The 12,120-nt window shown below is 41.2% G+C and overlaps 1 protein-coding gene across 7 annotated transcripts in view; it reads left to right on the top strand.

Moving 5' to 3' along the window:
* The window catches only part of tpra1 (transmembrane protein, adipocyte asscociated 1), a 74,481-nt gene extending 63,056 nt beyond the window's left edge, over positions 1 to 11,425 (top strand). For 6 of the 7 annotated variants that reach the window (XM_069937366.1, XM_069937371.1, XM_069937369.1 and 3 more), the window contains exons 9-11: positions 2,358 to 2,460; positions 4,967 to 5,047; positions 10,484 to 11,425. In XM_069937366.1, the coding sequence (XP_069793467.1) occupies positions 2,358 to 2,460; positions 4,967 to 5,047; positions 10,484 to 10,706 (407 nt within the window). In that variant the 3' untranslated portion in view covers positions 10,707 to 11,425. The remainder of the gene's footprint in view (positions 1 to 2,357; positions 2,461 to 4,966; positions 5,048 to 10,483) is intronic. The other variant, XM_069937370.1, reaches the window with a different exon arrangement.
* Positions 11,426 to 12,120: the final 695 nt, after the last annotated feature.

Genomic DNA, 12,120 nt, shown 5'->3' with positions numbered 1-12,120 from the left:
CTACAGAGGTTCAACCTATCAGAGAAATGTATTAATTGGATTAAAGCATTATATAAAGGACCATTGGTGAAGGTGACAGTAAATGGATATCTATCAAACCAATTTAAATTAAGCAGGTCAACTAGGCAGGGATGTCCACTATCTTCCTCACTGTTCGCATTAGCTATAGAACTCTTGGCAGAACTGATAAGAACAGAAAATAAAATAAGAGGGATAAAAATAAAAGAGAAGGAATATAAAATCAGTCTATTTGCAGATGATGTCATAATATACTTAACAGAACCAGAATTATCAATAAAAGAATTACATAAGAAATTGAAGGAATATGGAGAAGTATCGGGGTACAAGATCCACGCAAATAAAAGTGAAACGATGCCAATGAATAATGCGGATTTCACAAAGTTTAAGAAAGAATCACCATTTAAATGGCAAACACAAGCAATTCGATACCTAGGTATTCAACTAGATAATAATCTAGGCCATTTATACAAATTAAATTATCAGCCATTAATGAAGAAATTACAAGACGACTTAGAACATTGGAAAGATTTACCACTAACACTGATAGGATGGGTAAATTGCATTAAAATGAATATCTTCCCAAGGATACAATACCTATTTCGATCGTTACCAATTCCATTAACAAAGAAATTCTTCAATGAGCTAAAGAAAATAATAAGGAAATTCTTATGGAAAGGGGGGAAACCGAGGATTGCGCTAGATAAATTAACAGAATGGTACAAACAAGGGGGCGCAGCACAATTAAGATACCTATCAGATTTTTATCAAACAAGGGAAAAAACAGATTGGACCAGATTAGAGCTGGATAAAATAGGGGAGAAGGTACCTGAACATATACTTTATAAGTGGGATGAAAAGCTGGTGCAACATAGGAATTCACCAGTACTGCACCATCTGCTCAACATTTGGAAGATTCACATAGAAAGGAAAAAAAAACAAATTACCAACTACCAAAATTAATATTGATGCAAAATCAACTAATCCCTTTCACAAAAGACAACCTTTCCTTTAGAGAATGGGAGAGAAAAGGGATCAAAAGAATAGAAAATTGTTTTTCGGGAAATAAATTATTATCTTTTGAACAAATGAAGTACAAATGTGGAATAACTCACGGTACAATGTTTGCACACCACCAACTGAAAACCTACTTGAAGGACAAATTGGGAAGCAGGCTGAGGTTACCAGAAGGAAGCAGTTTTGAATATGTGATTACAGACACAATGATAATTAAAAGATTTTGTAACAAATATGTACATCAAACTGCAAGAGAAAGAACAATGAAATAAGCTGTAAACCCAAACAAAAGTGGGAACAAGATCTAAACATAAAGATAAAGAATGAAACATGGGAAAAGCTATGCTCCGGAACTATGAGAAATACAATAAACACGAGGTTACGCATGATACAATATAATTGGTTACACAGGCTGTACACCACGCCCCAAAAGTTAAATAAATGGGACCCTACAGTATCAGATAGATGTTTTTGGTGTAAGAAGGAAATGGGAACAAGAGTATATGCAATTGGGCATGTGAGAAAATGGAAACGTTTTTGGAAGATCTAAATCAGGTATTAAATAAAATCACAAAAAATAACAAACCAAAAAAATCCAGAGATCTTTCTTCTAAGTAATATAAGAAGTAAATAACTTGGCCTCAATTTGGATGAAGCACAAAAAAGATTTATTATAATAGCCTTAGCTGTAGCAAAAAAATGTATAATGTCAGCCTGGAAATCAGAAGATAGCCTGAGAATACAGCAATGGTACACAGAAATGAATGAATGCATTCCTCTGGAAAAAAATAACATATAATTTAAGAAATAACATCACAGTATTCGAACGAATTTGGGAACCGTACATGGAACACCACAAAGAGGTCCTACCGCGGACCTCCACCACCTAAAATGACAGAATGAGAAGATGACGAAATGAACTGACTCAGTGTGTAAAAGTAGATGACACAATTTTCTTGTTTATTTTCATTGTTGACATTGTTTAATGGGTTTAATGTATTGTATATGTTGAACGTTTAGTGGGTGGGGAGGGTGTTGGGAAGGAGGGAGGGGGGAAAAATGACTGTGTATATTCAAGAGGGAAATGTTTATGTGTATTTTGGTCAATATGGTTCATAATGGGAAAAACAAAACAAAACACAGGAGTTGAACCCGCAACGCTATCACTGTAATAGTGTTGTGTTAATCGTGCTGCCCAAGTGGAGTGTGGACTGGGATTATCTCATTTATAATACATTATTGATATGTGCTGGAGCTTCTCCACTTTCATGTCCGTTGGAATATATGTTTTACATATTTCTTATCTTTCCATACCTCTGCAGCAAAGAAAAGCTTCTACGTGTATGCTGGGACTTTGTCAGTGTTGAACCTGATCCAGGGGATTGGCAGTGCACTGCTCTGTGCTAATATTGCAGCAGGACTGTGGTAGGTATGAGGAACCATTACAGTAGGCTTGTGTGTGCCTTGTACCTAAGCTAGAACAGGCACTTAGAAAAAATGGATCGCATCACACAGCACTGACAAAGTGGACACTGCTGAAAATACTGATCAGGTCAGGCAGCCTCAATGGAGGGGGAAACAGGTAATACTGGAATTCTGATAGAACCATGATAGAGAGAATGTGGTAAAGAAGATTGTGGAGGTATTATGAGCTTTAGCTACCCAGACCTTCTTTGTCACATTGTCTGCCACTGCTTTTCACTATTTCCCAATTTTGACAGAGTCCGTCTCTTTCTCCACAGATGCTGCCTGATCTGCTGAGAATTTTCAGTATACCTCCTTTGATTTCAGGTTTCCAGCAACTGCATTAAAAAAAAATCTGCACTTTTTTTCATTGCAATATGGATTGCAGCATCAAAGGAACAGGAAAATGTATGGAGAAGTTTTTAAAAAATCCCACAGGTGCTGGAAATCTGAAACTAAATTGGAAAATGTGTGAAACACTCAGCAGGACAGGGAGCATTCATGGTGAGGAAAACAGGGTAATGTTTTAGGCCAGAGATCTTCCACCTACTTGTGAGGCCTTGAGAAAAACCCACCTGAGTTGAAACCAGCTTGTGATGTGCAAAGTGTGTCCCCTAAAGAACTTACTTGGTCCTCCCTATCCCCTCCCACACCACCACCCTCATCCCCAAAGTAAGCAACTTGTCTCCTGAAACCCCACCCATGCTCACTGACCAGTGGCATCTGATTCTTGCTCTGATTGCTCAGTCAATCTGCCACAGATCTCCACCAAGGTCCTGACCTAGTCCTGACTTAAGTTCAAGTTCATTATTATCTGACTGTACATATACAAACAGATGAACCAGCATTTCTCTGGACTGTGGTGCATACATCTACACACATAATACATTTCTCACACAGCACATAGTAATCACACACATACATAGAAATATATAAAAATATGTACAAATATTCTGCAATAATTCACTCATTTATAAGAGACCCAAGGTGATAGGAAGAAACTATTTCCCAGCCTGACACTTCTGATTTTGATGCTCTTCTTCCTCCTTTCTGAAGAGAGTAGGACAAAGATCCTGTGTGATAGATGGTAGAGCATCCTCAATAATACTTTGAGCCCCATTAAAGCAACACCCAGTGAATGTCATCAATAGAGGAAAGGGGGACCACAGTGATCTTCTCAGCTGTATTAATGACTGCATTATATTATAGTCACCAAAAAAAAATGGAAGATGTTTTGGAACATAATCAAGGATCTCCTGGATTGATGGAACCTGTGTCAGACCCATCATATCATTTACAAAAGGTTGAAAACCAGCAGGATCTTATGTGGTCCTGGAACCTGACTTTCATTGCAAATGTTCATTGTTCAAGTTCAAGTTTATTGTCATCTGATTGTACATATACAATCAGATGAAACAGCATTTCTCCAGACCACAGTGCTCAGTGTTCTTATGCATATGACAATAGACTCACCATTCATTCTTTGATCAGTGGGATGTGGGAGGAAACTGAAGCATCCTGAGAGTGGGCGAAGAACTCATGTGGTCACACTGTAAATGTGCATACACCATGCACACAGCGCCAGACATCAGGAAAGAACCCAGTCTCTGTTGTGGTGAGACAGTGGCACTGACCACTCACCATTGTGCCAAGTGCTCAGATCTACTCCTGATAGACTCTTTGTGCACTTCCTCAGTGAGCAAGGGCTCCAAGTGTGGGTTTGGTACGTTGAATCTTGAATTCACCAGAGCTGTCCCAAGATTAATGTCATTTTATTGGGAACCAACAAAAAACTCAAGTACTTTGGACTATGCATGTTTTATAATTCTAATTTGAATTGCTGTGGTCAGTTGCATTTAAAGTTGAACTCTAAAGTATAGCTTGAATTGGGATAATTATAAAAGGCAGGAGAAGGAGTATTTCAGCAACACAGAGAGTGCTGGGAGGAACTCAGCAGGTGACAGCATCCATGCAAACCAGTGGACTCGCTCCTTCATCATGAATAGGAACAAGTTTGAATAAAAGGTGGATAGGGGATGAGTACAGGTTTCCTCCTCCTCTTTCCCCTCCCTACTGTCCATCACCCACACCTTTCTTCCTCCAGCCCTCACCCCCTTCCCTTCCTTCCTCCTATCAGAGTATGTTTCATCAGCCCTCTGCTCCCTCCCCTTTCTCCTCCGCTCCTTTTCTTCCCCCTACCACCTGTATTCTCCTAACATTTGTCAGCCTGTACTCCTCCCTTCTCTACCTTTTCATTCGGTGTCCACCAGGTTCTTTCTATTTTGACCAAGGGTTTTCAGCTCAAAATGCCAACTTCCTTTTACTTCTGATGGATGCTATATGACCTGTTGAGTTTCTCTAGCACATTTATTTATTGCACTAGATCCAAGCATCTGCATATTTTCTTGTTTAACTTAATTTACTGTGTGTTTTAATGAAAGTGACATTCTATTACCTCCTGCTACAGCTGTGTGGATGTCACTACATTCCTGTATTTCAGCCTGTTTGCTCCACTGATGTATGTCACATTCCTGAAAGGTTTCTTTGGGTAAGTTATTATTGCATGCTACTCTCTCAGTCAATGCTGTTCAATTTTCAGAATAAAATTTCCATTCCCATTTGCTCCATGCACCAGTGGAAAGAAAATCTGGATTTTACAATGCTTCTTATATCCAAAGGTGCTTAACATATAATTAAGAAATTTTGAAGCTAAACACAATCTGCTGGAGGAATGGTTAGCGCAACATTATTACAATGTTAGTGACTTGGATTTAAAACCTGTACTGTCCAATAGGAGTTTATACATTCTCCCCTGCATGTGACCTGTATGGGTTTCGTCTGGGTGCTCCGGTGTCCTGCCACATTCCAAAGATATACAGAGTTAGTAGTGTAATGGGTCACATCAGTACTAGATTAAGGTATTGTGGGACCTGTAGCAAATATTTTAAATGGGCCCTAAATTGTGCTGGTTGACACATGTGCGTTCCTAAATAGTGTCACCTGGCACCTGCGCAGTGAGGGGAGGAGTCCTTAAATTAAAATTGCCTCTCCACACTGAAATTGCCACCCCTCCCCTCCCAAAATTTACACATTTTTTAAAAACAAAACTGGCGGTAGCTGGCAGCATGCGGGATCAGTGGCTGTCTTTGTTACCCATAATTCCCTACGCAGCCGGAACCATTCTACAATGCTGTCACTGGCAGAGTGGTTCCAGCTGCGTGGGGGATCAACAGCAGTTGATCCCAGATTGAGTTGTTAGCAATTTTAACCATTTATCACCTTCAAACTGGGTTATTAACACAGACTTTCAGTATAATTTCTCATCACTGCTGGTGCTGCACACCCATAGACTGTGTTAATAACCTCGATTAAATTTAAGGTTATTGATTTTAACCAATTATGGATGAGCTGAAGGTGTGGATTGATACTTGGAAGTATGATGTGGTAGCGATTAGTGAGACATGGTTGCAGGAGGGATGTGATTGGCAACTGAATATCCCTGGGTTTCGTTGTTTTAGGTGTGATAGAGTCGGAGGGGCAAGAGGAGGTGGGGTTGCATTGCTTGTCAGGGAAAATATTACAGCCTAGGAAGGATAGATTAGAGGGCACATCCATGGAGGCTATTTGGGTGGAACTGAGGAGTAGGAAAGGAGAGGTTACACTTGTAGGGGTGTATTATAGACCACCCGGAGGGGACCGAGACCTAGAGGAGCAAATCTGTAGGGAGATAGTAGATATTTGTGATAAGCACAGGGTTGTAATTATGGGAGATTTTAATTTTCCACATATAGATTGGGAAACACATTCTGTGAAAGGACTGGATGGGTTAGAGTTTGTGAAATGTGTGCAAGATAGTTTTTTACAACAATATTGAGAGGTGCCGACCAGAGAAGGAGCAGTGTTAGATCTACTGTTGGCAAATGGGATGGGTCAAGTGACGGAGGTTAGTGTTGGCGAGCACTTCGGGTCCAGTGATCATAATGCCATCAGCTTCAATGTCATTATGGAAAGAGAGAAATCAGGGCCAAGGATTGAGGTTTTTGATTGGGGAAAAGCTAGATTTGAGGAGATGCGAAAGGACTTGCAGGGTGTGCATTGGGACAATTTGTTTTATGGGCAGGATGTAGTAGAGAGATGGAAGTCTTTTAAAGATCAGATTTTGAGAGTGCAAAAGCTTTATGTTCCTGTTAGGTTAAAAGGAGGGGCAAAAGGTTTGAGAGAGCCGTGGTTTTCAAGGAATATTGGAAACTTGGTTCGAAGAAAAAGGGAGGCGTACATTAGATATAAGAAGCATGGAGTTAAGGAGATGTTTGAAAGATACATTGAATGTAAGAGGAATCTTAAGAGAGGAATTAGGAAAGCTAAAAGAAGGTACGAGAAAACTATGGCAAGCAGGGTGAAAACTAATCCAAAAGAGTTCTACAAATATGTTAATGGTAAGAGGAAAGCTAGAGACAAAATTGGTCCCTTAGAAAATCAGAGTGGAAAACTGTGTGTGGAACCTAGAGAAATGGGGGAGATATTGAACAGTTTATTTTCTTCGGTATTCACTAAGGAGAAGGATATTGGGAGATGTGGGATAAAAAAAGCAAATTGGGTAAATATGGGGAATATAGAGATTACAAAAGGTGTAGTTTTAAGGCTTTTGAAGAATATAAAGGTGGATAAGTCTCCGGGACCAGACGGGATCTTCCCCAGGACATTGAGAGAAGTGAAGGAGGAAATAGCAGAGGCTCTGGTGGTAATTTTTCAAATGTCATTAGATATGGGGATAGTGCCGGAGGATTGGCGCATTGCGCATGTGGTTCCGTTATTTAAAAAGGGTTCAAGGAGGAAGCCTGGCAACTATCGGCCTGTAAGTTTGACGTCTGTGGTAGGTAAATTAATGGAGAAAATTCTTAGAGATAGTACTTATAAACATCTGGATAGACAGGGTCTGATCAGGAGCACTCAACATGGATTTGTGGGAGGAAGGTCATGTTTGACCAATCTGATTGAATTTTTTGAAGAGGTGACTAGGAATGTGGATGAGGGTAGCGCAGTGGATGTTGTCTATATGGACTTCAGTAAGGCCTTCAATAAGGTACCACATGGAAGGTTAGTTAGGAAGGTGCAGTCTTTAGGTATAAATTTTGAGATAGTCAAATGGATTGAACATTGGCTGAAAGGGAGAGGCCAGAGAGGTAGTGGATAATTGTCTGTCAGGTTGGAGGCCGGTGTGTGCCTCAAGGATCTGTATTGGGCCCATTGTTGTTCGTTATATACATTAATGATCTAGATGACGGGGTGGTGAATTGGATTAGTAAATATGCAGACGATACTAAGATAGGTGGAATAGTGGATAATGAAGAAGGTTTTCAAGGATTGCAGAGGGATTTGGGCTGCTTAGAAAAGTGGGCTGAAAAATGGCAGATGGAATTTAATGCTGATAAGTGTGAGGTGCTTCATTTTGGTAAGAAGAATCAGAATAGGACATATGTGGTAAATGGGAGAGCATTGAGGAATACAGAAGAGCAGAAAGATTTAGGAGTGACGGTACATCGTTCCCTGAAGGTAGAAACTCACGTGAATAGGGTGGTGAAGAAGGCTTTTAGCATGCTGGCCTTTATCAATCATTGCATGGAATATAGGAGTTGGGAGGTGATGTTGAGATTGTATAAGACATTGGTGCGGCCTAATTTGGAGTTCTGTGTGCAGTTCTGGTCGCCTAATTATAGGAAGGATATAAACAGAGTGGAGAGAGTGCAGAGAAGGTTTACCAGAATGTTGCCTGGGTTTAAGCATCTGGAGTATGGGGAGAGATTGGACAGATTGGGTCTTTATTCTTTGGAGCGTAGAAGGTTGAGAGGGGATTTGATAGAAGTATTTAAGATTATGAAAGGGATAGACAGAATGGATGTGGATAGGCTATTTCCGTTAAGAGGAGGAAAGTTTAAAACAAGAGGACATGAGTTAAGAATTAAGGGGCAGAGGTTTAGAGGTAACATGAGGGGGAACTTCTTTACTCAGAGAGTGGTAGCTGTGTGGAATGATCTTCCGGGAGAAATAGTGGCGGCGGAGTCAATTGTATTATTTAAGAAAAGGTTGGACAGGTATATGGATGAGAAGAAGATGGAGGGTTATGGGCATTGTGCAGGGAGGTGGGATTAGAAAGGGGTGTTTGGTTCGGTGCGGACTAGAAGGGCCTAATGGCCTGTTTCCGTGCTGTAATTGTTATGTTATGTTATGTTATGTTAAATGGGGTTATTAACACAGACTATCAGTGGAATCTGATAGCCGCTGCACAAGGATGAAAACAAAAATGTTTCTCAAAATTCATAGGACATAAATGTGGGGGCCCTTGAAATTAAAGAACCCGTAGCATTTGCTATTCTCGCTACCACGTTAATCTGGCCCTGGGTCACATGTATGTATTTGGGCGGCACAGGCTCATGGGCCGGAAGAACCTATTATAAATTAAACTCAGCAGGTCAAGCAGCATCAGTGAGAAAAGTGGAATGGTCGACATCCATAAGCATGGTTTCAACTTATTTTGAGATATTTATTGATTTGCACTACTTTTTGTGACTATGCTGTCAAACCTCTGTACTTCCAAACACCTCCAGATCTCTTTTCCCTCTTTTTACAATATTCCAATAAGAACTCCCCTCTACCTCCACAGACGCTGCTTGGCTCACTATGTTCCTTTAGCAGTTTGTGTTTTTGCTCCAGATTCCAATGTCTGCAGTCTCTTGTGTTTGCCAATTCCTTCTGAAATTTGGTCATCGTTCTGAAGCCACAAATTGAGGGTGATGAGTTGTGAAAAGCAAGACCCCACAGTGGTGTGATAGCAAACGGTTCATTTGTGGTGGCATAAGAGGGGAAACTGTCAGCCAAGACAAGCGAACGATCTGCCCTAGCACTTTTATTCTGATTCTTCCTACATTCTCAGCAACCCCCCCCCTTTATTTGGTCCTTCACCTGCACACAAGGGACAATTTACAGTGGCCAATTAGAATCACACTCAGAAAATTGTGTTCAGTTCTGGTCGCTTTATTACAGGAGGAATGTGGAACATATGGAGAGAGTGCAGAGATTTACCAGCGTGGTGCCTGGATTGGAGAACATGTCTTACAATGCAAGGTTAACAAAGCTAGGGCTTTTCTCTTTAAAGGGAAGAAGGATGAGAGGTGACTTAATAGAGGTCTACAAGATTATGAAAAGCATAGAGAAGGTGGACAGCCAGCAGGTTTTTCCCCAGGGCAAGAGTAGCAAATACCAGAGGATGAATGTACAAGGTGAAGGATGAAAGTTTAGGGGAGACGTCAAGGTTTAAGTTTTTACACAAAGAGTAGTAGGTCCCTGGAATGCATCGCTAGGGGTGGTGGTGGAGGCTGGTACAGTAAGGACATTTTAAAGGCTCTTAGATAGGCACATAGATGCAAGAAAAATTGAGGGTTATCATTGTGAAGTAGGGAAGGATTAAATTTATTTAGGTAAGCACAATATTGTGAGCCAAAGAACCTGTACTGTGTTGGAATGTTCTAGGTTTGGACAGCATGGAAACAGTTCCTTCAGCCCAACTTGCTAGTCCCATCTCCCTGCATTTGACCCATATGCCTCTCAACCAATCTAATCCATGCATCTGTCTGAATGTTTGTTTAAAAAGTTGCAATAGTAGTGCTTTAACCACCTCCTCTGGCAACCAGTTCCATACATTCACCACCCACTGTGCAAATAAAAGATACCCTCCCAATCTTTGGGATGTGTGAGGAAACTGATGCACACTTGTGGTGACGTGGAATGTGCAAACTCCACGCAGATAGTGACCGAGCTCAGGATGGAACCTGCTTTACCTGCTTAAGTCAGCGACTTTACCTGCATGAGGAACAAGCTTTGCCACCTGCTCTGCTGTTGAATATTTCCCCTGGTGTGGTGATCCTTAACCAGTTGCTTTATTCTTTCCCCTCTCCTCCACACCCCCCCTTCCCCCCCCCACCACCAGCTCCGAGCCCAAGATACTCTTCTCCTACAAGTCGCAGGTCGATGAGCTGGAAGACACTGATGTGCACCTCCCCAACACTCACTCTGTCACCAGGAAGGAAGTGACAGACCCTGGCCCCTACTCCAACACACAGATTGACAGCATGGCCTCATATCTGGATGATATGACCATTGGCAGCATCAACAGCATGGACAGTGACCGGTGGAAGATGATGAACGCTTGAGCTGCAGTGGCAGGAGACTAATCCTACCACCGCTCTCCTTGCAGAACCTCCACCAACATCCTGAAATTTCAGTCATGGAATGCACAGATTATGAGATTTTATAAATCCTGCCATTTGGAATACATTTTCCTCAGATTTTTCATCCCAGCGTTTATCCCTTATCCTCAAAGCATCTCCTAGCTGGTTTTTATTTTCCTGTATGCACCTAACACCATTCAATTAAACATTTCAAAGTATTCTGCACTGTCCCCAGTGATATGAAGTTGTTTTAAATATTGTTCCAAGTTGTGGTTTATTTTTTTCCCTTTTCCACTTTCAAACAAAATCCTTTGGGAAGCCCTATTATATCCATCCCTCAGTATTCTCTCTCTTTCTGTCTCCCTTTCTCTCCCTATCCCTCCCTCCTCTCTCTCTCTCTCTCTCTCTCTCTCTCTCTCTCTCACCATCCCCCCCCCCCCCCCCCCCCGCCTTAGTTTCATTTAGACTTTGTTTTTAGTTTGTTTCCTGGGCCAAGAAAGAGAGATCAAAACTGCCTGATGCAATATGAAGACATCTTTTCATGATCAATATCTTTGCTTGGTTTATTGGGTTACTGATGGAGACTGTGTCATTAATGAATGAACCCAATCTCTGGCGCAGATTGTTCAGGGTAACCCAGTCCCTCAGCTACTCTTTCTCGCAGCATTGAGAGTGATGAATTAAAAAAATATTTTTTTTAAGTTTCTCCTCTGTCTTTGATTGTTGTTAAAGTTTTCAAGGTTCAAATTCAAATATATTGTCACATTTACCAAGGTTCAATGAGAAAATTTGTTGTGTGAGCAGTCCCGCTAGTCAACACAGCAGTAAAAACATAACAGAGTGCAGAGAGATCCATTGATACGGAGCCACAGCAACATAATTTTACTCTTGTGAGGTCCATTTAAGACTGATAATAGCAGGAAATAAACTGTTTTTGAATCTGGTGAATCATCTTCCTGATTGGTGGTGGGGGGGGGATGTTGGGGCTGAAGAGATGGTGGAATAGGATGGTGTGGCCGGAATGGGATGAGTCTTAATATGTTGGCTGCTTTTCCAAGGCAGTGTGAAAGGAGTAAATAGAGGGAAAGTGAATGTGTGACCACCTGAGCCATGTTCACAACCTTCTGCAGCTTCTTGTGGTCTTCAGTGGAGCAGTTCCCATCCCACATGCTGATGCAATCTGACAGGATGCTTTTAATAGGGCACCGATAGTTGTAATTTAGTGACCCAGGTGACATGATGAATTTTCTCTGTCTTCTGAAGGAAGGTACTAAACAAGTACCAATTCGAGAACAAATTGGATTTCTCTGTGAGCTAGCATGGACTGGGTTCCATATGGTGATGGAAGATGGGGGACACTATGGTGTTTTGGAAATTCTATAGCAGCTGCAGCAAA

Source organism: Narcine bancroftii, chromosome 5 (assembly GCF_036971445.1).
Source record: "Narcine bancroftii isolate sNarBan1 chromosome 5, sNarBan1.hap1, whole genome shotgun sequence".
Classification (NCBI taxonomy): Eukaryota; Metazoa; Chordata; class Chondrichthyes; order Torpediniformes; family Narcinidae; genus Narcine; species Narcine bancroftii.
This window is presented reverse-complemented; position numbering and strand designations above follow the sequence as displayed.